The sequence below is a fragment of the Babylonia areolata genome, chromosome 35 (genome assembly GCF_041734735.1).
Source record: "Babylonia areolata isolate BAREFJ2019XMU chromosome 35, ASM4173473v1, whole genome shotgun sequence".
Lineage (NCBI taxonomy): Eukaryota > Metazoa > Mollusca > Gastropoda > Neogastropoda > Buccinidae > Babylonia > Babylonia areolata.
Window position 1 is genome coordinate 1,170,462 of NC_134910.1, and position 24,539 is coordinate 1,195,000.

Below are 24,539 nucleotides of genomic sequence, written 5' to 3' on the forward strand. Positions count from 1 at the left end.
AACACTGCAACACAACACAATACAAAACAAATTACATCACAGTGCAATACATTACAGAACAGCGCAATACAATGAAACACAATGTTACCCACCACAACACAGTACAACACATCGCAACACAGGACAACATAACACCCAGCACAGCTTAGGACAATACAACACAGTACAACACAACTCAGGACAACACAACACAGTACAATACAGCACAGTACAACACAGTACAGGACAACACAACACAACACCCAACACAACACAGTACAACGCAGGACAACACAACACAACACAACACAGCACAACACAACACAGGACAACACAGGACAACACACCGCAACACAACACAGGACAACACAACACAGGACAACACAACACAACACAACACCCAACACAACATAGTACAACACAGGACAACACACCGCAACACAACACAGGACAACACAACACAGGACAACACAACACAGGACAACACAACATAACACCCAACACAACACAACACAACACAACACAGTACAACACAGGACAACACAACACAACACAACACCCAACACAACATAGTACAACACAGGACAACACACCGCAACATAACACAGTACAACACAACACAGTACAATACAGCACAGTACAACATGGTACAACACAACACCCAACACAACGCAGGACAACGCAGGACAACACACCGCAACACAACACAGGACAACACAACACAGTACAATACAGCACAGTACAACACAGGACAACACAACACAACACAACACCCAACACAACGCAGGACAACGCAGGACAACACAGCACAGTTTCAGTGATGTGTGTTGTTTGACGTGCAGCTGGTGACGGACGCCTCAAACACCACTGCGTTGGAGAACCGACGGAACACCATCTCTCTGGGCGATGACCCAGCCTTTAACACCGGTAAGGCATGTCCCCGATTGTTTTTTCTTAACACCGGTAAGGCATATCCCCGATTGTTTTTTTTCCTTAACACCGGTAAGGCATATCCCCGATTGTTTTTTCTTAACACTGGTAAGGCATATCCCCGATTGTTTTTTTTTCTTAACACCGGTAAGGCATATCCCCGATTGTTCTTTTTTCTTAACACCGGTAAGGCATATCCCCGATTGTTTGTTTTATTAACACCGGTAAGGCATATCCCTGATTGTTTTATTGACACCGGTAAGGCATATTCCTGATTGTTTTTTTTTTCTTAACACCAGTAAGGCATATCGATGATTTTTTTGATTTTTTTTTTCCATTTTTCCATTTGTTCCCAGTGTGCAATTTTTTTTTAACGCAAATGCATCTTCTGCATTGCATAAAAATAATGACAAGTAACTATCCATATTCTGCATTGTATGAAAAAATGACCTGGCCTTTAACACCGGTAAGGCATGTCCCCGATTGTTTTTTTTTCTTAACACCAGTAAGGTATATCCCTGATTTTTTTTTTTTTTTTTTTTTCCATTTTTCCATTTGTTCCCAGTGTGCAATTTTTTTTTTAACGCAAATGCATCTTCTGCATTGCATAAAAATAATGACAAGTAACTATCCATATTCTGCATTGTATGAAGAAATGACCCAGTCTTTAACACCGGTAAGGCATGTCCCCGATTGTTTTTTTTTTTTCTTAACACCAGTAAGGCATATCCCCGATTGTTTTTTTTTTTTCTTAACACCAGTAAGGCATATCCCTGATTGTTTTTTTTTTTCTTAACACCGGTAAGGCATATCCCCGATTGTTTTTTCTTAACACCGGTAAGGCATGTCCCCGATTGTTTTTTCTTAACACTGGTAAGGCATGTCCCCGATTGTTTTTTCTTAACACCGGTAAGGCATATCCCCGATTGTTTTTTTTTTCTTAACACCGGTAAGGCATGTCCCCGATTGTTTTTTCTTAACACCGGTAAGGCATGTCCCCGATTGTTTTTTCTTAGCACTGGTAACGCATGTCTCTGATTGTTTTTTCTTAACACCGGTAAGGCATATCCCCGATTGTTTTTTTTTCTTAACACCGGTAAGGCATGTCCCCGATTGTTTTTCTTAACACCGGTAAGGCATGTCCCCGATTGTTTTTTCTTAACACCGGTAAGGCATGTCCCCGATTGTTTGTTTTTCTTAACACTGGTAAGGCATGTCCCTGATTGGGTTTTTTTCTTAACACCGGTAAGGCATGTCCCCGATTGTTTTTTCTTCACACCGGTAAGGCATATCCCCGATTGTTTTTTCTTAACACCGGTAAGGCATATCCCTGATTGTTTTTTCTTCACACCGGTAAGGCATATCCCCGATTGTTTTTTCTTAACACCGGTAAGGCATATCCCTGATTGTTTTTCCTTCACACCGGTAAGGCATATCCCCGATTGTTTTTTCTTAACACCGGTAAGGCATATCCCTGATTGTTTTTTCTTAACACTGGTAAGGCATGTCCTCGATTGTTTTTTCTTCACACCGGTAAGGCATATCCCCGATTGTTTTTTCTTAACACCGGTAAGGCATATCCCTGATTGTTTTTTCTTAACACCGGTAAGGCATATCCCCGATTGTTTTTTCTTAACACCGGTAAGGCATATCCCCGATTGTTTTTTCTTAACACCGGTAAGGCATATCCCCGATTGTTTTTTCTTAACACCGGTAAGGCATATCCCCGATTGTTTTTTCTTAACATCGGTAAGGCATATCCCTGATTGTTTGTTTTTCTTAGCACTGGTAAGGCATGTCCCCAATTGTTTTTTTCTTCTTAACACCGGTAAGGCATACTCCCGATTGTTTTTTCTTAACACCGGTAAGGCATATCCCCAATTGTTTTTTTTTTCTTAACACCGGTAAGGCATATCCCCGATTGTTTTTTTTTCTTAACACCGGTAAGGCATGTCCCCGATTGTTTTTCTTAACACCGGTAAGACATATCCCCGATTGTTTTTTTTGTTTTTTTTTTCTTAGCACTGGTAAGGCATATCCCTGATTGTTTTTTCTTAACACCGGTAAGGCATATCCCCAATTGTTTTGTTTTTTTCTTAGCACCGGTAAGGCATATCCCCGATTGTTTTTTTTTTCTTAACACCGGTAAGGCATATCCCCGATTGTTTTTTTTTTCTTAACACCGGTAAGGCATATCCCTGATTGTTTGTTTTATTAACACCGGTAAGGCATATTCCTGATTGTTTTTTTTTTCTTAACACCAGTAAGGCATATCCCTGATTTTTTTTTTTTTTTTTCCATTTTTACATTTGTTCCCAGTGTGCAATTTTTTTTAACGCAAATGCATCTTCTGCATTGCATAAAAATAATGACAAGTAACTATCCATATTCTGCATTGTATGAAGAAATGACAAAGTAACTCTGCAACTTACATTTCCATTTCCAGTGTTTGAATAAAGGTGAAAAAATATCCTGTGTGTGACCATCAGGGTGGCAGAGGCAACTGCTGTCCCAGCTGTCTGGGCTAGAATTTGATTTTTAGTGAAGAACGTCTTGTCCAAGCCCCCCCCCCCTCCCCAGTCTGTGAACGTAAAGCTGTCATTGGTGTGTTGTTCTCCCCGCCCTACACCCTGCCCAGCAGCGGCACAGTCTGTGAACGTAAAGCTGTCATTGGTGTGTTGTTCTCCCCGCCCTACACCCTGCCCAGCAGCGGCACAGTCTGTGAACGTAAAGCTGTCATTGGTGTGTTGTTCTCCCCGCCCTACACCCTGCCCAGCAGCAGCACAGTCTGTGAACGTAAAGCTGTCATTGGTGTGTTGTTCTCCCCGCCCTACACCCTGCCCAGCAGCGGCACAGTCTGTGAACGTAAAGCTGTCATTGGTGTGTTGTTCTCCCCGCCCTACACCCTGCCCAGCAGCGGCACAGTCTGTGAACGTAAAGCTGCCATTGGTGTGTTGTTCTCCCCGCCCTACACCCTGCCCAGCAGCGGCGCAGTCCATAGAGAAAGGCTTCGACGATCTGGACATGCCCATCCTGTCTCCCCTGGGCTCCCTGGAGAACCTGTACGAAGCCATCCTGCCCAAGGAGGGAGCCCCCTTCTACGACCCTCCCGACGCCACCACCCGCACCCTCTGCCCCAACGTGCCGGCAGAGGGTTACCTGGAACCTGTGGCGCCCTCCAGCATCGCCACGGCAACGCCCGAGCCGTCGCTTGACCAGTCGGAGGTGGCGGACGTGGGAGCAACCTCCCCTGCGCGGACAGTGGGGGACGGAGGAGGGTGGAAGGGAGAGGAGGTCGGCGGTGGCGGGTCAAAGGTCAGTGTGCGGGAGGAGAATGGAGGTGGATGGGGTGTTCGAATGGAAGAACCACTTTGAACAGCATGGTGGGACTGTGTAGTTTTGTTGTTGTTTTCAGAGTAATTTTGTTGTGTGTGTCACAGGTAGAAATACAGGAAACATTTACTCATACGTGTCAAAGGTACTGAGATATACAGGAAATATGTGCCCATGTGTGTCAAAGGTACTGAGATATACAGGAAATATGTGCCCATGTGTGTCAAAGGTACTGAGATATACAGGAAATATGTGCCCATGTGTGTCAAAGGTACTGAGATATACAGGAAATATGTGCCCATGTGTGTCAAAGGTACTGAGATATACAGGAAATATGTGCCCATGTGTGTCAAAGGTACCGAGACAAATACAGGAAATATGTGCCCATGTGTGTCAAAGGTACTGAGATATACAGGAAATATGTGCCCATGTGTGTCAAAGGTACCGAGACAAATACAGGAAATATGTGCCCATGTGTGTCAAAGGTACTGAGATATACAGGAAATATGTGCCCATGTGTGTCAAAGGTACTGAGATATACAGGAAATATGTGCCCATGTGTGTCAAAGGTACCGAGACAAATACAGGAAATACTCGATCAAATCTGTCGAAGGTGTTGAGAGAAATACAGGAAATAATTACCCGTTTGTGTCAACGGTACTGAGATAGAAATATAGGAAATAATTACCTGTTTGTGCCAAAGGTACTGAGTTAGAAAGTCAGAAGGTATTTTACCTTTTTCTGTCATAGGTGCTGAGATAGAAATACAGGAAATATTTCAAGTACTGAGATGGAAATACAGGAAATATTTACCATCTTGTGTCAAAGGTGCTGAGAAGGTGATATGTTTACCTTCATGTGTCAAAGGTTCTGAGAAGGTGATGTGTTTACCTTCATGTGTCAAAGGTGCTGAGAAGGTGATGTGTTTACCTTCATGTGTCAAATGTGCTGAGAAGGTGATGTGTTTACCTTCATGTGTCAAAGGTGCTGAGAAGGTGATGTGTTTACCATCTTGTGTCAAATGTGCTGAGAAGGTGATGTGTTTACCTTCATGTGTCAAAGGTTCTGAGAAGGTGATGTGTTTACCTTCATGTGTCAAAGGTGCTGAGAAGGTGATATGTTTACCATCATGTGTCAAAGGTACCGAGAAGGTGATATGTTTACCATCATGTGTCAAAGATACCGAGAAGGTGATATGTTTACCATCTTGTGTCAAAGGTGCTGAGAAGGTGATATGTTTACCATCATGTGTCAAAGGTACCGAGAAGGTGATGTGTTTACCTTCTTGTGTCAAATGTGCTGAGAAGGTGATGTGTTTACCATCTTGTGTCAAAGGTGCTGAGACAGAAGTACGGAATGCATCTTACCTTTTTCTGTCATAGGTACTGAGATAGAAATACAGGATGTATTTTGCCTTCTTATTTATCTTCTTCTGTCATAGGTATTTGGGAAAGATACCTCCTTGTGTCACAGGTATTTGGAGTGGAATGAAGGACAGGTATCTACATTTATTCACAGGTGTGGAGAGAGGAATAAAAGAGATGCATTGACCTTTACTGTGATGCATGGGGAAAGAATTAAAGGAGATATATTTACCTTTACTGTCACAGACATTGGGAGAGAAATAAAGGAGATATATTTACCTTTACTGTCACAGACATTGGGAGAGAAATAAAGGAGATATATTTACCTTTACTGTCACAGACATTGGGAGAGAAATAAAGGAGATATATTTACCTTTACTGTCACAGACATTGGGAGAGAAATAAAGGAGATATATTTACCTTTACTGTCACAGACATTGGGAGGGTAATAAAGGAGATACATTGGCCTTTTCTGTCACAGACATTGGGAGAGAAATAAAGGAGATACATTGACCTTTACTGTCACAGGTGTTAGGAGAGAAATAAAGGAGATACATTGACCTTTACTGTCACAGGTGTTAGGAGAGAAATAAAGGAGATACATTGACCTTTACTGTCACAGGTGTTGGGAGAGAAATAAAGGAGACACATTGACCTTTACTGTCACAGGTGTTAGGAGAGAAATAAAGGAGATACATTGACCTTTACTGTCACAGGTGTTAGGAGAGAAATAAAGGAGACACATTGACCTTTACTGTCACAGGTGGGAGAGAAATAAAGGAGACACATTGACCTTTACTGTCACAGGTGTTAGGAGAGAAATAAAGGAGATACATTGACCTTTACTGTCACAGGTGTTAGGAGAGAAATAAAGGAGATACATTGACCTTTACTGTCACAGGTGTGAGAGAAATAAAGGAGACACATTGACCTTTACTGTCACAGGTGGGAGAGAAATAAAGGAGACACATTGACCTTTACTGTCACAGGTGTGAGAGAAGTAAAGGAGACACATTGACCTTTACTGTCACAGGTGTTAGGAGAGAAATAAAGGAGACACATTGACCTTTACTGTCACAGGTGGGAGAGAAATAAAGGAGACACATTGACCTTTACTGTCACAGGTGTTAGGAGAGAAATAAAGGAGATACATTGACCTTTACTGTCACAGGTGTTGGGAGAGAAGTAAAGGAGACACATTGACCTTTACTGTCACAGGTATGAGAGAAATAAAGGAGATACACTGACCTTTTCTGTGGCAGGTATTGGGTCGATCGGGAAGCGGACAAGGTGAGACGTTCGTGGAGCCAGAGCTGACAGAAGAGCGCCGCCTGCTCATTGCCTCACAGCCCATCTACGAGGAAATCCCGCCCTACGCACCGAGCACCAAGGACGACCTTGACACCAAATCCGTGACCTCTCAACTCACGCAGATGACAGACGTTTCCCATGGTTCCGTGGGGCACGGGACAGAGGCGCCCTCCCACAAGCCGCCAGCGGCGGTGAACTCAGCCACCCTCCCCCACCCGAAGCGCAAACCGGCAGCCGACACGGGTCAGCGAAGCAGGCGGAGTGGCAGCATGTCCAGTCATGACGCCCCCCCGACACCCACTGTGAAGTCACTGGTGACGTCGGCGGGGCAGCCCATGACATCATCGATGACATCGGCGCTGCCCGTCACCTCCTCCTCCTCCGCCATGATCGCCTCCCCCTTCATGACGGCGTCGATGACGTCCTCACTCATGTGGCACACCTCCTCGCCCGCCCAGCCCGTGGACAGTAATGGAGAGTTGCTCCCCCTGCCCCCCATCCCTCACATGGCGCCGCGCTCAGTCTCCAAGGAAACAGTGTCGTCCGAGTCAGACAGCCAGTCATCGGCCGGCGGTACGCTGTCCCGGCCGCGGCCGATCCCTCGCCGTCGGCCCAAGCGGCCGGACACGGCCGGGTCTGACCAGTACGTGTCAATGAATCGGCCCAACGCCCAGGTGACGCTGGGGGAAGGGAAGCTGCGGGAGACGTACTCGAGGCTGACATCGCTCAACTTCCAGACGCTGCACGACATGTACATCCAGTGTGAGCGGCTCCTGGCCCTGGAGAAGATCTCGCTGCCTGGGGCCCCCCAGCACCTCAAGTGGGCAGACTTTGACATCTACGGGCAGGCCCTGCACGCCTCGGGGCGATGCGTGGTCTACAACGCCAAGCTGAGGGTCAACAACACTGCCTGCCAGCTGATGGTCCGTGCTTGGTGATTGTCATGTGTCTGTCTGTTGAGAATGATTGTCTCTGTCTGTTGGGAATGATTGTCTCTGTTGGGAATGATTGTCTGTTGCGGATGATTGTCTGTTGCGGATGATTGTCTCTGTTGGGAATGATTGTCTCTGTTGGGAATGATTGTCTCTGTTGCGGATGATCATCTCTGTCTGTCCGTTCAGGATGATTGTTTCTGTTGGGGGTGATCCTGCCTGTCTGTCTGTTGGGGGTGATCCTGCCTGTGTCTGTTGGGGGTGATCCTGTCTGTGTCTGTTGGGGGTGATCCTGTCTGTGTCTGTTGGGGGTGATCCTGTCTGTCTGTCTGTTGGGGGTGATCCTGTCTGTCTGTCTGTCTGTCTGTTGGGGGGTGATCCTGTCTGTCTGTCTGTCTGTTGGGGGTGATCCTGTCTGTCTGTCTGTCTGTCTGTTGGGGGGTGATCCTGTCTGTCTGTCTGTCTGTTGGGGGTGATCCTGTCTGTCTGTCTGTCTGTTGGGGGTGATCCTGTCTGTCTGTCTGTTGGGGGTGATCCTGTCTGTCTGTCTGTCTGTTGGGGGTGATCCTGTCTGTCTATCTGTCTGTTGGGGGTGATCCTGTCTGTCTGTCTGTCTGTCTGTTGGGGGTGATCCTGTCTGTCTGTCTGTCTGTTGGGGGTGATCCTGTCTGTCTGTTGGGGGTGATCCTGTCTGTCTGTCTGTCTGTTTGGGGTGATCCTGCCTGTCTGTCTGTCTGTCTGTTGGGGGTGATCCTGCCTGTCTGTCTGTCTGTCTGTTGGGGGTGATCCTGTCTGTCTGTCTGTCTGTTGGGGGTGATCCTGCCTGTCTGTCTGTCTGTCTGTTGGGGGTGATCCTGTCTGTCTGTCTGTTGGGGGTGATCCTGTCTGTCTGTCTGTCTGTTGGGGGTGATCCTGTCTGTCTGTCTGTTGGGGGTGATCCTGTCTGTCTGTCTGTCTGTTGGGGGTGATCCTGCCTGTCTGTCTGTCTGTCTGTTGGGGGTGATCCTGTCTGTCTGTCTGTCTGTCTGTCTGTTGGGGGTGATCCTGTCTGTCTGTCTGTCTGTTGGGGGTGATCCTGTCTGTCTGTCTGTCTGTTGGGGGTGATCCTGTCTGTCTGTTGGGGGTGATCCTGCCTGTGTCTGTTGGGGGTGATCCTGCCTGTGTCTGTTGGGGGTGATCCTGTCTGTCTGTGATCTTGTCTGTCTGTTGTGGATGATTCTGTCTGTCTATCTGTCTGTCTGTTGGGGGTGATCATGTCTGTTGGTGATGATCGTATCTCTCTCTCTCTCTCTCTCTCTCTCTCTCTCTCTCTCTCTCTTTTGGGTGCAATGTAAAACGTCTCTAGAGGCTTTGAACATCAAGACTGTAGCTGCAGCAAAGTCAGTATTCATGGTCCAGGCAGGAAGGTCTGACAGCAAGTGTCAGCACTTTTCACATATAGTTCTTGGGGAGGTAATATTCTAACGGAGGTCACCAGTGTCAGCACTTTTCACATATAGTTCTTGGGGAGGTAATATTCTAACGGAGGGCACCAGTGTCAGCACTTTTCACATATAGTTCTTGGGGAGGTAGTATGCTAACGGAGGGCACCAGCCGCAGCAACTTTCGATTTCTCCACTTGGGTGGACTGGTAGTTGGGTGAACTGGTAGTACTGACTGGTAGTTGGGTGGACTGGTAGTACTGACTGGTAGTACTGACTGGTAGTTGGGTGAACTGGTAGTACTGACTGGTAGTTGGGTGGACTGGTAGTTGGGTGGACTGGTAGTTGACTGGTAGTACTGACTGGTAGTTGGGTGAACTGGTAGTACTGACTGGTAGTTGGGTGGACTGGTAGTTGGGTGGACTGGTAGTTGGGTGAACTGGTAGTACTGACTGGTAGTTGGGTGGACTGGTAGTTGGGTGGACTGGTAGTACTGACTGGTAGTTGGGTGGACTGGTAGTACTGACTGGTAGTACTGACTGGTAGTTGGGTGGACTGGTAGTACTGACTGGTAGTTGGGTGGACTGGTAGTTGGGTGGACTGGTAGTACTGACTGGTAGTTGGGTGGACTGGTAGTTGGGTGGACTGGTAGTACTGACTGGTAGTTGGGTGGACTGGTAGTACTGACTGGTAGTACTGACTGGTAGTTGGGTGGACTGGTAGTACTGACTGGTAGTTGGGTGGACTGGTAGTACTGACTGGTAGTTGGGTGGACTGGTAGTTGGGTGGACTGGTAGTACTGACTGGTAGTTGGGTGGACTGGTAGTTGGGTGGACTGGTAGTACTGACTGGTAGTTGGGTGGACTGGTAGTACTGACTGGTAGTTGGGTGGACTGGTAGTACTGACTGGTAGTACTGACTGGTAGTTGGGTGGACTGGTAGTTGGGACTGGACTGGTAGTACTGACTGGTAGTTGGGTGGACTGGTAGTTGGGTGGACTGGTAGTACTGACCGGTAGTACTGACTGGTAGCTGGGCGGACTGGTAATTTGCACAGGACAGGGAGTCAAACCCCAGTGAGAGTCTGTGTCAGTGCCTCACGGTAAATTTGCTAGATTAAGCATAATTTTGGAGAAGTAATGTCTTGTTTTCCGAATAAACTTCCATGGTCCAGGTATGTGTGGAGGCACACCTGTATACAGTATCTAGACCCTACGAGGTTGAATGGAATTCGTACACCAAGATTCGCCAACAAAAAAAAAAAGAAGAAAAATTATTAAATGAAGAAAACCCTTTAAGTAGACTCTTTCACCTCCAGAGGCAACTGCAGCTGACATGGAGGGGTTCTGTTAAAAAGACCATTTTTCGCATTGTAACTTCTTCTTCTTCAGCGTTCACTCGTATGCACACGAGTGGGCTTTTACGTGTATGACCGTTTTTACCCCGCCATGTAGGCAGCCATACTCCGTTTTCGGGGGTGCGCATGCTGGGTATGTTCTTGTTTCCATAACCCACCGAACGCTGACATGGATTACAGGATCTTTAACGTGCGTATTTGATCTTCTGCTTGCATATACACACGAAGGGGGTTCAGGCACTAGCAGGTCTGCACAGCGCACATATGTTGACCTGGGAGATTGTAAAAATCTCCACCCTTTACCCACCAGGCGCCGTCACCGTGATTCGAACCCGGGACCCTCAGATTGACAGTCCAACGCTTTAACCATTCGGCTATTGCGCCCGTTTTCGCATTGTAACAAAGCTTGACAGCTGCAGCCAGTTTCCACCAGTGGAACAATGACTAACCTTTGACTGAGAGTGAAGTGAACAAGCCCATTCAGTGTGTTGTTTTGACATGGACCGAAGCCTGTGAGTGCGACTGACAGCTTAATGTCTCTAAAATATTTGGCGCTGGGGAGCATGGGTTTTTTTTTATTATTTATTTTATTTTGTTTTTTTACATAGAAACTTGGCAGTAAAAGAGATAACAAACCTTGCGGTGAAAGAGTCAACATAATTTGACAAACGTTTTCCATCCACAACATTTATCGTCATCATGACCACAGTTACCATCCCCTGTGGGATATATGTTGTATGTCAAATTTTTCCATTTTGCTGTTCTCTCAAGATTGGATTACTGCAACTCTCTTTTGGCCGGCCTTCCCAAATACCTGTTAGACAGACTCCAACGAATTCAGAATAACGCTGCCAGACTCATTTGCAGAGCTTCTAAATTTGACCATGTTTCTCCTCTCCTTCAGTCTCTCCACTGGTTGCCTGTTTCTGATCGAATAGACTATAAGCTATCCACTCTGACCTTTTCTGCAGTCAACGGATCTGGCCCCAAGTATCTTTCTGAACTCATCGATATCTATACCCCGTCTCGCCAGCTCCGTTCTTCCTCTGATACTCGACTTCTCAGGATACCTCACGTCAGAAGTAAGACCTATGGACACAGATCGTTTTCTTTTCAATCGCCAAAGACGTGGAACAAGCTCCCTGATAACCTCCGTCATTCTGATTCCCTCGCATCTTTTAAATCTCGTCTCAAAACTCACCTTTTCCCTCAGCAATAAATTCAATTGTGGCAGGTCCACTTCCTTTTTGTTAGGTGTGCTTGACTATGTGTGTATACATATGTATATGTACATAATTACATGCATGTATATGAATGTGTATTGTGTGTGCGTGTGTTTATGTAAGTTTGTGCCTGCCTATGTGTGCGTATGTGTTAGGGTAGCTGTTAGATACACATGTATGTTAAAATGTATGTATGCAGTGTGTGTGTGTGCGTGCGTGCGTGCGCGTGCGCGCGCGCGTGTGTGTGTGTGTGTGTGGTCACATTTTGGTGTGTGTATGTAACATAGATATAATGTTTTATGTTATCAAAAGCGTTTTTGTAAAGCACCTAGAGCAGATTTCTGGATAGTGTGCTATATAAGTATCCATTATTATTATTATTATTATATATATATATATATATATATATATTAGAGAGAGAGAGAGAGAAGAAAAACAAGCATATCAGTCTGTCACATATTCCAAATTTTCGGAACGATCTCGTTCCTCCCTCAAGGGAAAAGTTGTTGACATGTTAACAGGGTCGCTCCTACGCAGTATGACAGACTTCACCACACTTATCTGCCGAGATGAGATATAATGAAAGGTATTCTGACTCTGATTCTTCTTCTTCTGCGTTCGTGGGCTGCAACTCCCACGTTCACTCGCATGTACACGAGTGGGCTTTTACGTGCATGACCGTTTTTACCCCGCCATCAACATGTAGGCAGTCATACTCCGCTTTCGGGGGTGTGCATGCTGGGTATGTTCTTGCTTCCATAACCCACCGAACGCTGACATGGATTACAGGATATTTAACGTGCGTATTTGATCTTCTGCATGCGTTTACACACAAAGGGGGTTCAGGCACTAGCAGGTCTGCACATATGTTGACCTGGGAGATTGTAAAAATCTCCACCCTTTACCCACCAGGCGCCGTCACCATGATTCAAACCCAGGTCCCTCAGATTGAAAGTCCAACGCTTTAACCACACGGCTATTGCGCCCGTCGACTCTGATTCTGACTCTGACTCTAAACTCTGGCCACCCTCTGGCTGTCCCCAGGTCCTGCACTCACGGCCGGCGGCGGACATGAGCCAGTCGGCCCACCCCAGCCTCCTGCGGCCGGCGGCCATCTTCGCCGACAACGTGCCCTTCTCCTTCCTGACGGCCGACTTCATCAAGACCTCGCAGCTCCTTCAGAACTCCGTCTACGACTCGTGCCAGGCGCGATGCTTCCTAGCCGTCGGCGTCTTCGACATCGCCGAGAGCCTGTCCTCCCACCTGGCCCTGCTGCGGGAGACCTTGACCCCTGACCCGGGGTCGTACCTGCGGGCGCTGCTGATGACGGCGCTGCAGCTGCTGAGTGCCCTGTCGCACTGCCTGGACCGCGGCTTCACCGTCACCGAGACGGACCTGGGGGACGTCTTCCACATCACACGGCCTGACCTCCGGGGGAAGGTGGGAGGGGGGACGTGTCTGTGGTGTTTTGTTTTGTGTAGTGTTGTATCAGTTTGCGTTGTTTTGTGTTGTATTTGTTTGTGTTGTGTTGTGAGACTGACCTGGGAAGTGTCGTCCCCATCACACGGCCTGACCTCCGGGGGAAGGTGGGGGTTGGGGAGGGGGGGGGGGTTCTTTTGTGTTGTTTTGTATAATGTTGTGTTGGTTTATGTAGTGTTGTGTTGGTTTGTTTCGTGTAGGTTCGTGTTGTGTCACTCAGTATTGTTTTGTGTTGTTTTTATGTTGTGTCACTTTGTTTTGTGTTGTATTGTATCACGTTTCATTGTTTTGTTTTGTGTGTAACACTTTGTGTTGTGTGGCGTTATGTTGTACCGCTTTGTGTTGTGTTGTACCGCTTTGTGTTGTGTTGTGTTGTGTTGTTTCGCTTTTTATTGTGTTGTGTGGCGTTGTGTTGTGTCATGTTGTACCGCTTTGTGTTGTGTTGCATCATTTTGTATTGTGTTGTGTTGTGTCGCTTTGTATTGTATTGTATCACACACACACTCATACTCTCACACAGAGACAACCGAAACACATAATTATTACAGTCCTTTTGTTTTTTTTCTTGATAAGCTTTTCCTTTATTTTTGCAAAGACATGTGTACAATATTCAGAAACAGTACAAACGAACAAAAACATCCAATGATCGTTAAAAGAAAAAGAAAGAAAAAAAAAGATTGATTAACTAACTACTTGACCAATCAGTCAGTCAGTTTATGTTGACGATGACAGCTATGACAATAGCAATGGTGATGATATCAACATCACTTGTAATGGTAACACGGTTGTTCAGTGCTGGCACTTTAGTTGGCCCTGCGAAAGTTCATGAACCCAGGAAGTAAGGCATGGATATAAATAAACGTGGCTGACAAACAGGCCGTGCCAGCGGCACTCGCTGTACGCTTGTTCAGCGGTAAATCTGCTTTGTTTCTTTCGCGCATCATCTTCCCGGATGGATTGGAAATAACGACTAAAGAAGTGGTTTTCTAAAAAGAACACAAAATAAGCTTTCCATTGACTCCAAACACAATATGTTTTCTTACATTGCGGTTGTTGCGGCAACGGCTGAAACATAAATGAAGAAAGAGAAGAGAAGGATAAGCAGAAACATGATCGCAAAAATCGTTATGTTTAAATCCCTCTCTAAGAAAACAGGCGTTTAGCACAATAACATCGTAAATACACACAGAACATATAGCATGCCTGCATGCAGATTAGCTTACCTTTTGAGTTGTGCGATTTTTCTTGGCAGCACAACAAGTGTTTAAATGAACACACTGTAGCATGGTGAGAGTGAGCAGCAGGGGGATGGAGAGCGGGGTGAGTGTCTGTCGGCCTATGGCACTGCCGTGCCCTTTACTTCATTCCACGAGAAAGACGAAGATTTTTCAGGTAAAAAAAAAAAAAAAAAAAAAAAAATGAAACGATGATGTTGATAAAATAATGAAATTGTGTAAATCAAATCAAACTGCACTCCAATAATACAACCAGGAATAGCAATAATTCAACTTTCTGTAATCGCTGCAGGAAATGTGTGGATGCTGTGAAAAGGTGGGAAAAGTGGGGCGGGGGCCGCGGGGCCGAGTGAAACAAAGAAGGCAGTGTCCCAGTTTGGCGCGCGGGGCCAGAAATACCGCGGCGAATGTGCCGGTCAGTACAGAGTGCGGTGGGAAAGTCTGGCATTAAAAAAATTTTGACCCAAGACGCTAGACGCTGCTCGGCCAACTAAAGAGCCGGATTTTGTGCTCGGCTGAGCAGCTGTGGTAAAAGTAGCAGCAGTAGTAGTAGTAGTAATTATTACATAGACTTACATTCCGTATCAACACGGACATGAGCATAAAATATGTGCATGTAGTAGTAGTAGTAATCATTATTATGTAGACTTGCATTGCATATAAACTATGACATGCGCTAAAAAATATGTGCATGTAGTAATGGTATTAGTAGTGATTATTACATGGACTTACATTGCATGTAAACACTGACATGAGCCACACACATGCGCATGGTCAAGTTCACTCAGAGCGTGCAAGTGAATCTGGAAATTGCACCCACCCCCACCCGGTGTCATTATCAGTATCAGTAGCTCAAGGAGGCGTCACTGCATTCAGACAGATCCATATATACTACACCACACCTGCCAAACAGATGCCTGACCAGCAGCGTAACCCAATGCGCTTAGTCAGGCCTTGAGTGAAAAAAGAAGATTTGTACATAATTAAATTAATGAATAAATAGTTAAACAAACAAATAAGGAAATGAATTTTTTTTAATTGATAAATAAATAAATACTACTACTACTACTACTACTACTACTACTACTAATAAGAAATTTTTTTTTTTTAAAACAACAAAAAAAAAAAACACCCCCAAAAACTAAAACTAACAACCTGGCTTTCAACCTCGCTCCCCCCCCCCCCACCCCCCACCCACCCCCAACACACACAGGTGGTGGCCTTCCTCCCCCACCAGAGGGCGCCAGACGTGCCGCAAGGGGAGGCAATGTGTGGCTTCCTGGACCGGCTGCTGCAGGAGGCCACCAACGACTACTACCGTCACGACGTGGCCCGGGACACGCCCCCTGACGACGAGGACGAGGCCACCCTCCTCACCACCGTGGAGCGCCTTCGTCTCCTCCTGGAGCCACGCCGCCTCGAGTGCCTGACGCACGTCCGGGCCGTCGTGGAGTACACCCTGTGGGGCCCCGGCAAGGGGGGGGACAACTCCGCCGCTGGCTCCACCGCCACAGCGGCAGGGGGTGATAACTCTGAGCCGATGGGCGAGGGTGACTCGTCGAGTGTGGAGCAGGACCACAGCGTGTGGCTGGAGCGGGAGAGGGCGTGCATGGTGGCCCGCTTCGCTTGCAGCCTGGAGGGCCTGGCAGGGGGAGTCACTCTGGAGGATTTTTACCGATTGAAGTTCCTGCTCAAGTCCAGCGCCACCAGTCTGGCCGAGTGTTGGCGGCGGCTGACTTGATGTGGAGAGAGGGTGTGGTGGGTGTGTGGCGGAGTGTGTTTTTGTGTGGGGGGGTGTGTTGGTGTTTGCGTGTGTGTGTGTGTGTATGTACTTCTGCACTTGTCTCTGTATGTGTGTGTGTGTGTTTGTGACAAAACTGTGGCGGAAATATGTGCCCATGAATATAGTATAGGACATTGGTTTGTTTGTAGTTTTTTTTTTTTTTTTTTTTTTTTTTTTTTCTTTTTTTTTTCAGTCTGAAAAGCTTTGTTCTGAATAGAATTATTCACCTCTCAGAACAGAGATAGTTATGGAATCATTTACATCTGTGGACTGGATATGAAGTTCTGTGGTATGTATCCAAACTTTGAACTGAAATTTTCTTCAGTCTTGGAAATTTGTGATTTTTGGAAACTGGGAGTAATGTTGTTTGAACCATTTAAAGGGGGGATACAAACTTCTTCAAGCATCAAAGCTCAGACAACCATGCAAAGCCAGTTGAACTGGGTTATCCTTATTGATGAATTTAACCACGTTTTGGTGTCAAAACTGGAATACTAAATTGTTCATCTGCCTAAGTTTGGTTTTGATATGTTCAGTTATCTGTCCCGACATTGAAGTCTGTAAAGCAGCCAGCATAAACCGTAATGTGAACAATTGTTTTCTGAGATTTTTAAAAATCGTTTCGCCAAGCAGTTTGAAAAATGAAATTGTTAAGCATTCAGAAACCTGGTTTTTCTTTGTTACAGATGTATTTTTACATTCAAAAATGGAAAATTAAATTGTTAAGCATCCAAGCTTTTTGTTTGTTAAAGATGTGTTTGCACATTCTGAAACTTACACTTCGTGAATTTGAAATGGCTTAATACACTGCTTACATTTTGAAACGTTTTGAACTATTATGATGAGATCAATTCAGAGTCAGTTTGCAGAGTCGGTTTGCCTTACAGAACTTTGTTATCAAATGGTTTGGGTCTGTATTACTGTTAGAGCTGTTTTGCTGCCAAGTTGTTTGAGTGGCGGTGAAAACTGAAAGTCCCACAGTATCACTTGAAATTAGGATTGGAAAACTGAAGAAGACATTTCTTTCAGCATGAACAGTGTTCAGTCATCAGGAAAGATTTCCTAAAACGGGGGAAACAAAATACGACTTTATCTATTGATAAAATACAACATTATCTATTGATAAACATGTATACAGATTCATCAGTTCATTTTGAATGAGACATGCCAGTGACTCAATCATCAAAACTGATCATGTTTTTAATGATATAGCAAGTTGGGTCTGTTTTGGGAACCTTCAACAATAAAACTTTTAAAAACTTTTATTGATAGGTTATTTTTTTCACTCTCCATGTTTTTTTTTTAATGCTAATTATCACTTCAGTGTTCTGCTGCCTGAGGGTTTTTCTGAGGAATGATCACACCATCAAAGTCTTAAGTATTTTGAGTGTACAGAATTACTTTCACTTAACTACATTTCTATTTCAATCAGAATGATATATAAAATGTGTGCCATCTGTTAATTTCTTTCTCTAAATTTTGGATTGAAATATTTTTCTGACACAAGGATGAAAAAAGAACATGAAACTTTTTGGCTTTTTTTTTTTTCATCTTTGTTACACATTTTTTGGCAAAGATGAAGAAGGAATTATTCAAAGACTGAAATGGGGAACGTGTTTTCAGTTAGCCAGAAAGCAGTCGGCCAGAGCGTCTGCATCAGACGAACCTGGGTGTGGCTGTACACTGGAAACACGGAATGAGCAGTGAACGAGTAATGCCAGTGAAACGGTGTTGGTGACGGGGCAGCAAAGAACAAAAACAAGGCAGGCAGTCCAGAACTGACCATCTGTTGGCAGAATGAACAGCAGTCAAGAGATCATGAAAGACGTTGGACAATCGGGTGGGGTGTGGGAGGGGGGAATGGGCATAGCCTGCATCTGTGGTCCACCCTTTCACCACCTGCCTTCACAGCAAATGACCTTTGGCATCTGTTGACCCGGCACGCAGGTCATGGCTTGAGCAGTGTTGAGGCAGTGGGTATGGTCACTGGTCCAACGTTGACATGATTCAGTTTTGACTTGATGGAAGGGACGAGGAAGGTGGAGGGATGGGGGTTGAGGAGCCGGTCGGTGCTGTGTGTGTGACGTTCTGTTGTTGACGTGTCCTGCATGGGCTACCCTTGACTTGAAGCAGTTGCTAACGTGGTGATAGCCTTGAGATGGCCCACGGGGTCGGTGGTGAGGCTCTGAGCACCGTGCTTTGATTTGATTTGTCTTGCATGGGGCCAAAGTGGGTGCTATGTGTGAACGATTCGGCACAGCACACTGAGTTCATGATGACACGGTTAGCACAGCACACTGAGTTCATGACACGGTTAGCACAACACGCTGAGTTCATGATGACACGGTTAGCACAACACACTGTTCATCATGACACGGTTTGCACAACACACTGAGTTCATGACACGGTTAGCACAACACGCTGAGTTCATGATGACACGGTTAGCACAACACACTGAGTTCATCATGACACGGTTAGCACAACACACTGAGTTCATCATGACACGGTTTGCACAACACACTGAGTTCATCATGACACGGTTAGCACAACACACTGAGTTCATCATGACACGGTTTGCACAACACACTGAGTTCATCATGACTCGTCTTCCTCCTTCTCCTCCTCCTTTCCCTCCTCCTCCTCTTCCTCTTTCTCCTTCTTCTCCTCCTCCTCTCCCTCCTCCTCCTCTTCCTCTTTCTCCTTCTTCTCCTCCTCTCCCTCCTCCTCCTCTTTCTCCTTCTTCTCCTCCTCTTCCTCCTTTTCCTTCTTGTCTTCCTCCTTCTCCTCCTCCTCTCTCCTCCTCCTCTCCCTCCTCCTCCTCTTCCTCTTTCTCCTTCTTCTCCTCCTCCTTCCCCTCCATCAGTATGCCTTTACCTCAGCACTTGTGCACACACACACACACATACACTGCCAGTAGTTTTGGGTTTTGTTTCTTTCACATGAACTGTTTTATTATGACAGCTAAAATATTGAGTTGTGATATTTACACAGTGTTTTGTGGGTTTTATTTCTTTGTAGTGCTAACAGTCAGTGTTATGATATTATATTTTATTCAGTTTTTGTCATATTTTATTAATTGTACATTGTTTTACCTTTTTATTGATTGTACATTGTTTTATCATACTTGGATTTTATCTTTTATGGTAACATTTGAATTGATGATTTTGTGTCGTTCCGTGTGGAATGGAAGCTTGCTGCACTCCAACATTCTGCATGTGACCTTGTGTTACTTTTTATGTGTACAGTTCCATGTACAGGTTCTCGCTAAATTATATATATATCCCACACGAAAATTATATATATATATCTACAATGCCCTTCTGTAACATTCATGAAACAGTGAAGTGGATATTTCATCACAGGTCATCGTCATCATCACACACCTCCTCCTCCTCCTCACCACTGGCATCGTCATCATGAGACACAATGTGATGTGGTGGTCACCACGATGAATGATGTTAGCAGTTTCACAACACCTCACCTCTAACACTTCTGTTTGTTTGCAATACGCCGCCAGATTCCGGCAATCAGTCATCACCCGCCACCTCCCGGCAATAACCATCATTGGTTGTGGCGTCATCACGGACCATTCAGCTTTGTTGGTGTGAAACGACTTGCAAGTTAAGATAGGGTGAAATTGTTGACAATGTGTGTGTTTGTCGTCCCACGCAGTATTGTGAGGCAGTGCCATCTTCATGCGTGTGTGTAGTTTGCATGTGTGCTCTTGTTGGGTTGTTGCACACATGATGGTTCTGAAGCACGAAGGCATCAGTGGAGAAGGAAGTTGGTTGTGGTGTTTTAAAGATCACTTATCAAGTTACAGTCTGATGTTTTCTTGAATTAATTTGGTTGTGGTGTATTAGAGATCACTTATCGGGTCACTGTCTGATGCTTTTTAGAAAAAAAAATGATTTGGTTGCGGCGTTATGAAGATCACGTATCAAGTTACTGTCTGAGGGTTTAAAAAAAAAAATTTGGTTGTGGAGTTTTGGGGGATGGTTTATCTGATCATGGCGGCACTGTGACAGGATAGGTCAGGTGTTGGACTAATCATGGATGTATCATGGATGGGTCAGGTGTTGGACTAATCATGGATGTACCATGGATGGGTCAGGTGTTGGACTAATCATGGATGTACCATGGATAGGTCAGGTGTTGGACTAATCATGGATGTACCATGGATGGGTCAGGTGTTGGACTAATCATGGAGGTACCATGGATAGGTCAGGTGTTGGACTAATCATGGATGTACCATGGATGGGTCAGGTGTTGGACTAATCATGGATGTACCATGGATGGGTCAGGTGTTGGACTAATCATGGATGTATCATGGATGGGTCAGGTGTTGGACTAATCATGGATGTACCATGTATAGGTCAGGTGTTGGACTAATCATGGTGGTACCATGTATAGGTCAGGTGTTGGACTAATCATGGCGGTATCATGGATAGGTCAGGTGTTGAACTAATCATGGAGGTATCATGGATGGGTCAGGTGTTGGACTAATCATGGACGTACCATGGATAGGGTCAGGTGTTGGACTAATCATGGATGTACCATGGATGGGTCAGGTGTTGGACTAATCATGGACGTACCATGGATAGGTCAGGTGTTGGACTAATCATGGTGGTACCATGGATGGGTCAGGTGTTGGACTAATCATGGATGTATCATGGATAGGTCAGGTGTTGGACTAATCATGGATGTACCATGGATGGGTCAGGTGTTGGACTAATCATGGATGTACCATGGATGGGTCAGGTGTTGGACTAATCATGGTGGTACCATGGATAGGGTCAGGTGTTGGACTAATCATGGATGTATCATGGATAGGTCAGGTGTTGGACTAATCATGGATGTACCATGGATGGGTCAGGTGTTGGACTAATCATGGTGGTACCATGGATAGGTCAGGTGTTGGACTAATCATGGATGTATCATGGATAGGTCAGGTGTTGGACTAATCATGGATGTATCATGGATAGGTCAGGTGTTGGACTAATCATGGATGTACCATGGATGGGTCAGGTGTTGGACTAATCATGGATGTACCATGGATGGGTCAGGTGTTGGACTAATCATGGATGTACCATGGATGGGTCAGGTGTTGGACTAATCATGGATGTATCATGGATAGGTCAGGTGTTGAACTAATCATGGATGTACCATGGATAGGTCAGGTGTTGGACTAATCATGGATGTACCATGGATGGGTCAGGTGTTGGACTAATCATGGATGTACCATGGATAGGTCAGGTGTTGGACTAATCATGGATGTACCATGGATGGGTCAGGTGTTGGACTAATCATGGATGTACCATGGATAGGTCAGGTGTTGGACTAATCATGGATGTACCATGGATGGGTCAGGTGTTGGACTAATTATGGATGTACCATGGATAGGTCAGCTGATGGACTAATCATGGAGGTACCATGGATAGGTCAGGTGTTGGACTAATCATGGAGGTACCATGACAGGATGGGTCAGGTGTCGGACTTCAGATCCTGTGTTGACCAGTGGTCAGAGTTCGAGGCCCTGGCGTGTCTGTGGGAAAGATGTCTTGCTCTGATTTTGCTCACTCCAACCAGGTATGTATGGGTACCTGTGGGTGGGGAAGGTAAAAATGGTAGAGGGACGGGATTGTGTCCTGCCTTCTGTGCCGAGTCGTGGACACAGTGGGTGTGAATTCAGGAGGGTCCTGCCTTCTGTGCCGAGTCCTGGACACAGTGGGTGTGAATTCAGGAGGGGATTGCCTCCTGCCTTCTGTGCCGAGTCGTGGACACAGTGGGTGTGAATTCACGACCTTCATTGCCGTGGGAAGGTGCCGGGGCCTTTAACCCTGACTGTTCATTACTGCCAGTGTTGTTTTTGTTGTTATTTTTCTTCTTCTTTTTCTTTCTTGAAGATTTGGGTTTTCTGTATCTTGAAAGCATTGGCTGAGAAGCAGATATGTATACATGTACGTGTGGATGTTTGCTGCTTAAAGCACATTGTCTGTTTCAAGAGGGACGGTCGATGAATATTTTGTGTGTGCTTGGTGTACATACACTCCTGTAAGCATATATACATGTGTTGACCTTTTTTTTTTTTTTAACAAGATAGGAACAAGTTTAGGTGCACAATGGGCATGGGCAAGTGGGGATATATTGGGGTTCACCGGATGTACTTGTTAACTCACTCAGTACGGCCAGTCCTCTCTTCTCCTCTACACAGACCCCTCGGGTGTCCAGTGGGTGTCTGAATGACCCAACCTTTAGCTTCCGTCGTCAGAATTGTGGTATTCTTTGTCGACATTCACCTCTTCAGTACAAGAGCCTTCCGCTTGAAATATTTTGATGGTGGTAATTGGGGTGAAACGCTGTTAACGTCGTCTCTTTCGCTGTTCGTTTGGAGAGAGTTAAAGACTGTGTCAGGACATTAGTGCTGTCGGTGAGAGAAAAGAAAGATATCAGAACTTGACAGTGAAGTCAGAGAGAGATGACGTGCCATGTGTCCTGGGGACTCTGTGTGTGTGTGTGTGTGTGTGTGTGTGTGTGTGTGTGTGTGTGTGCACAACACTGCCTGTCTCTTTGTCGGACCTGGGTCTGCACTTTCGCTGCAATGACACATGCACGCATGGAGGTGCACACGCACGTGCGCGCATACATAGACGGCTGTGCATTTGTACATGCATGCGTTCATACACACTCTGTGTTCATTTTGTGCCATTTTGTGTCCTGGCTGCCGTGTGGGAGAAAAACGCACTTTGTCTGTATTCTGGAATAACGTATGCAGATAGTCCGGTTTGTGCATGCATACAGATGGAGACACTAACTTGCTGGGACTCACACACACAGACACACACATGTTTACTCACTCTCTCTCTCTCTCACACACACACACACACACACACACACACACACACACACACACACACACACAGACACGCACGCACGCACTCACTCACTCACTCACTCACTCACACACACACACACACACACACACACACACACACACACACACACACACACACACACAAAAGCTGAACTTGGTTTCAGTAGTCTGCTGTATGATGACCCGGTGAGCAGAACTACAGCAAGTAGGCCTGAGAGAAACATCCCACTGACTCGCTCACACACACACACACACACACACACCACACACACACACACACACACACACTGACATGGTTGCACTACGCTCACTTAACTCATTTCTGACCAGCACTGACAGAGTGTTGGTCGTGCAAAACTGCGTGTGGACCACAAGCAACACACCGCCGGTCATGACCACAAGCAACACACCACCGGTCATGACCACAAGCAACACACCGCCACAAGCAACACGCCGCCAGTCATGACCACAAGCAACACACCACCGGTCATGACCACAAGCAACACACCACCGGTCATGACCACAAGCAACACACCACCGGTCATGACCACAAGCAACACACCACCGGTCATGCAACACACCACCAGTCATGACCACAAGCAACACACCACCAGTCATGACCACAAGCAACACACCGCCACAAGCAACACGCCGCCAGTCATGACCACAAGCAACACACCACCAGTCATGACCACAAGCAACACACCACCAGTCATGACCACAAGCAACACACCGCCACAAGCAACACACCACCGGTCATGACCACAAGCAACACACCACCGGTCATGCAACACACCACCAGTCATGACCACAAGCAACACACCGCCACAAGCAACACGCCGCCAGTCATGACGACCACTTTCCATTTTGGCTGTTGCCGTAGCCAAGGGACAACAGAAGAACTTTGCAAACACTGCATTGTTTTTTCGGATCTGTTGAACTCTGCCTTCAGTGTGTCTGTCAGTCAGACTGGGAGTGCAGTCGTGTATCATGCAAAGAAAGACATCAGTGGGTGGACTGGTTTGGTAATCCGTTGTGCCTGATGATTACATCAGTTCACTTGCAGTAACTTCTTCTGAACTGAGAGTTAACCCCCTTTGGTTGTTTTGGTTAACCGTTTGTGAACATCTGTTGGGTCCAGTGCTGTACTCCAGTCTGTGACTTTTTTCTAGAATTATGGCAACTCTACATTGGTGACCCAGACACTGAACACGGTCAATGATGGCTCCAGGAATGTCCTCAGAAGCTGAAACCCTTGCCAAACAGGCAATATACATCAGCATAATATATATACGGATAACAATCAGAATCTCAGTCCC

At 45.9% G+C, this 24,539-nt stretch overlaps 1 protein-coding gene across 1 annotated transcript in view; it reads left to right on the forward strand.

The window, feature by feature from the left end:
- LOC143277753 (uncharacterized) overlaps positions 1–16,304 on the forward strand; it is a 51,481-nt gene extending 35,177 nt beyond the window's left edge. Inside the window, exons 3-7 of the mRNA XM_076582657.1 lie at positions 822–906; positions 3,893–4,224; positions 6,869–7,840; positions 12,894–13,289; positions 15,777–16,304. Of these exons, the coding sequence (XP_076438772.1) occupies positions 822–906; positions 3,893–4,224; positions 6,869–7,840; positions 12,894–13,289; positions 15,777–16,304 (2,313 nt within the window). The remainder of the gene's footprint in view (positions 1–821; positions 907–3,892; positions 4,225–6,868; positions 7,841–12,893; positions 13,290–15,776) is intronic.
- The last annotated feature ends 8,235 nt before the right edge of the window (positions 16,305–24,539 follow it).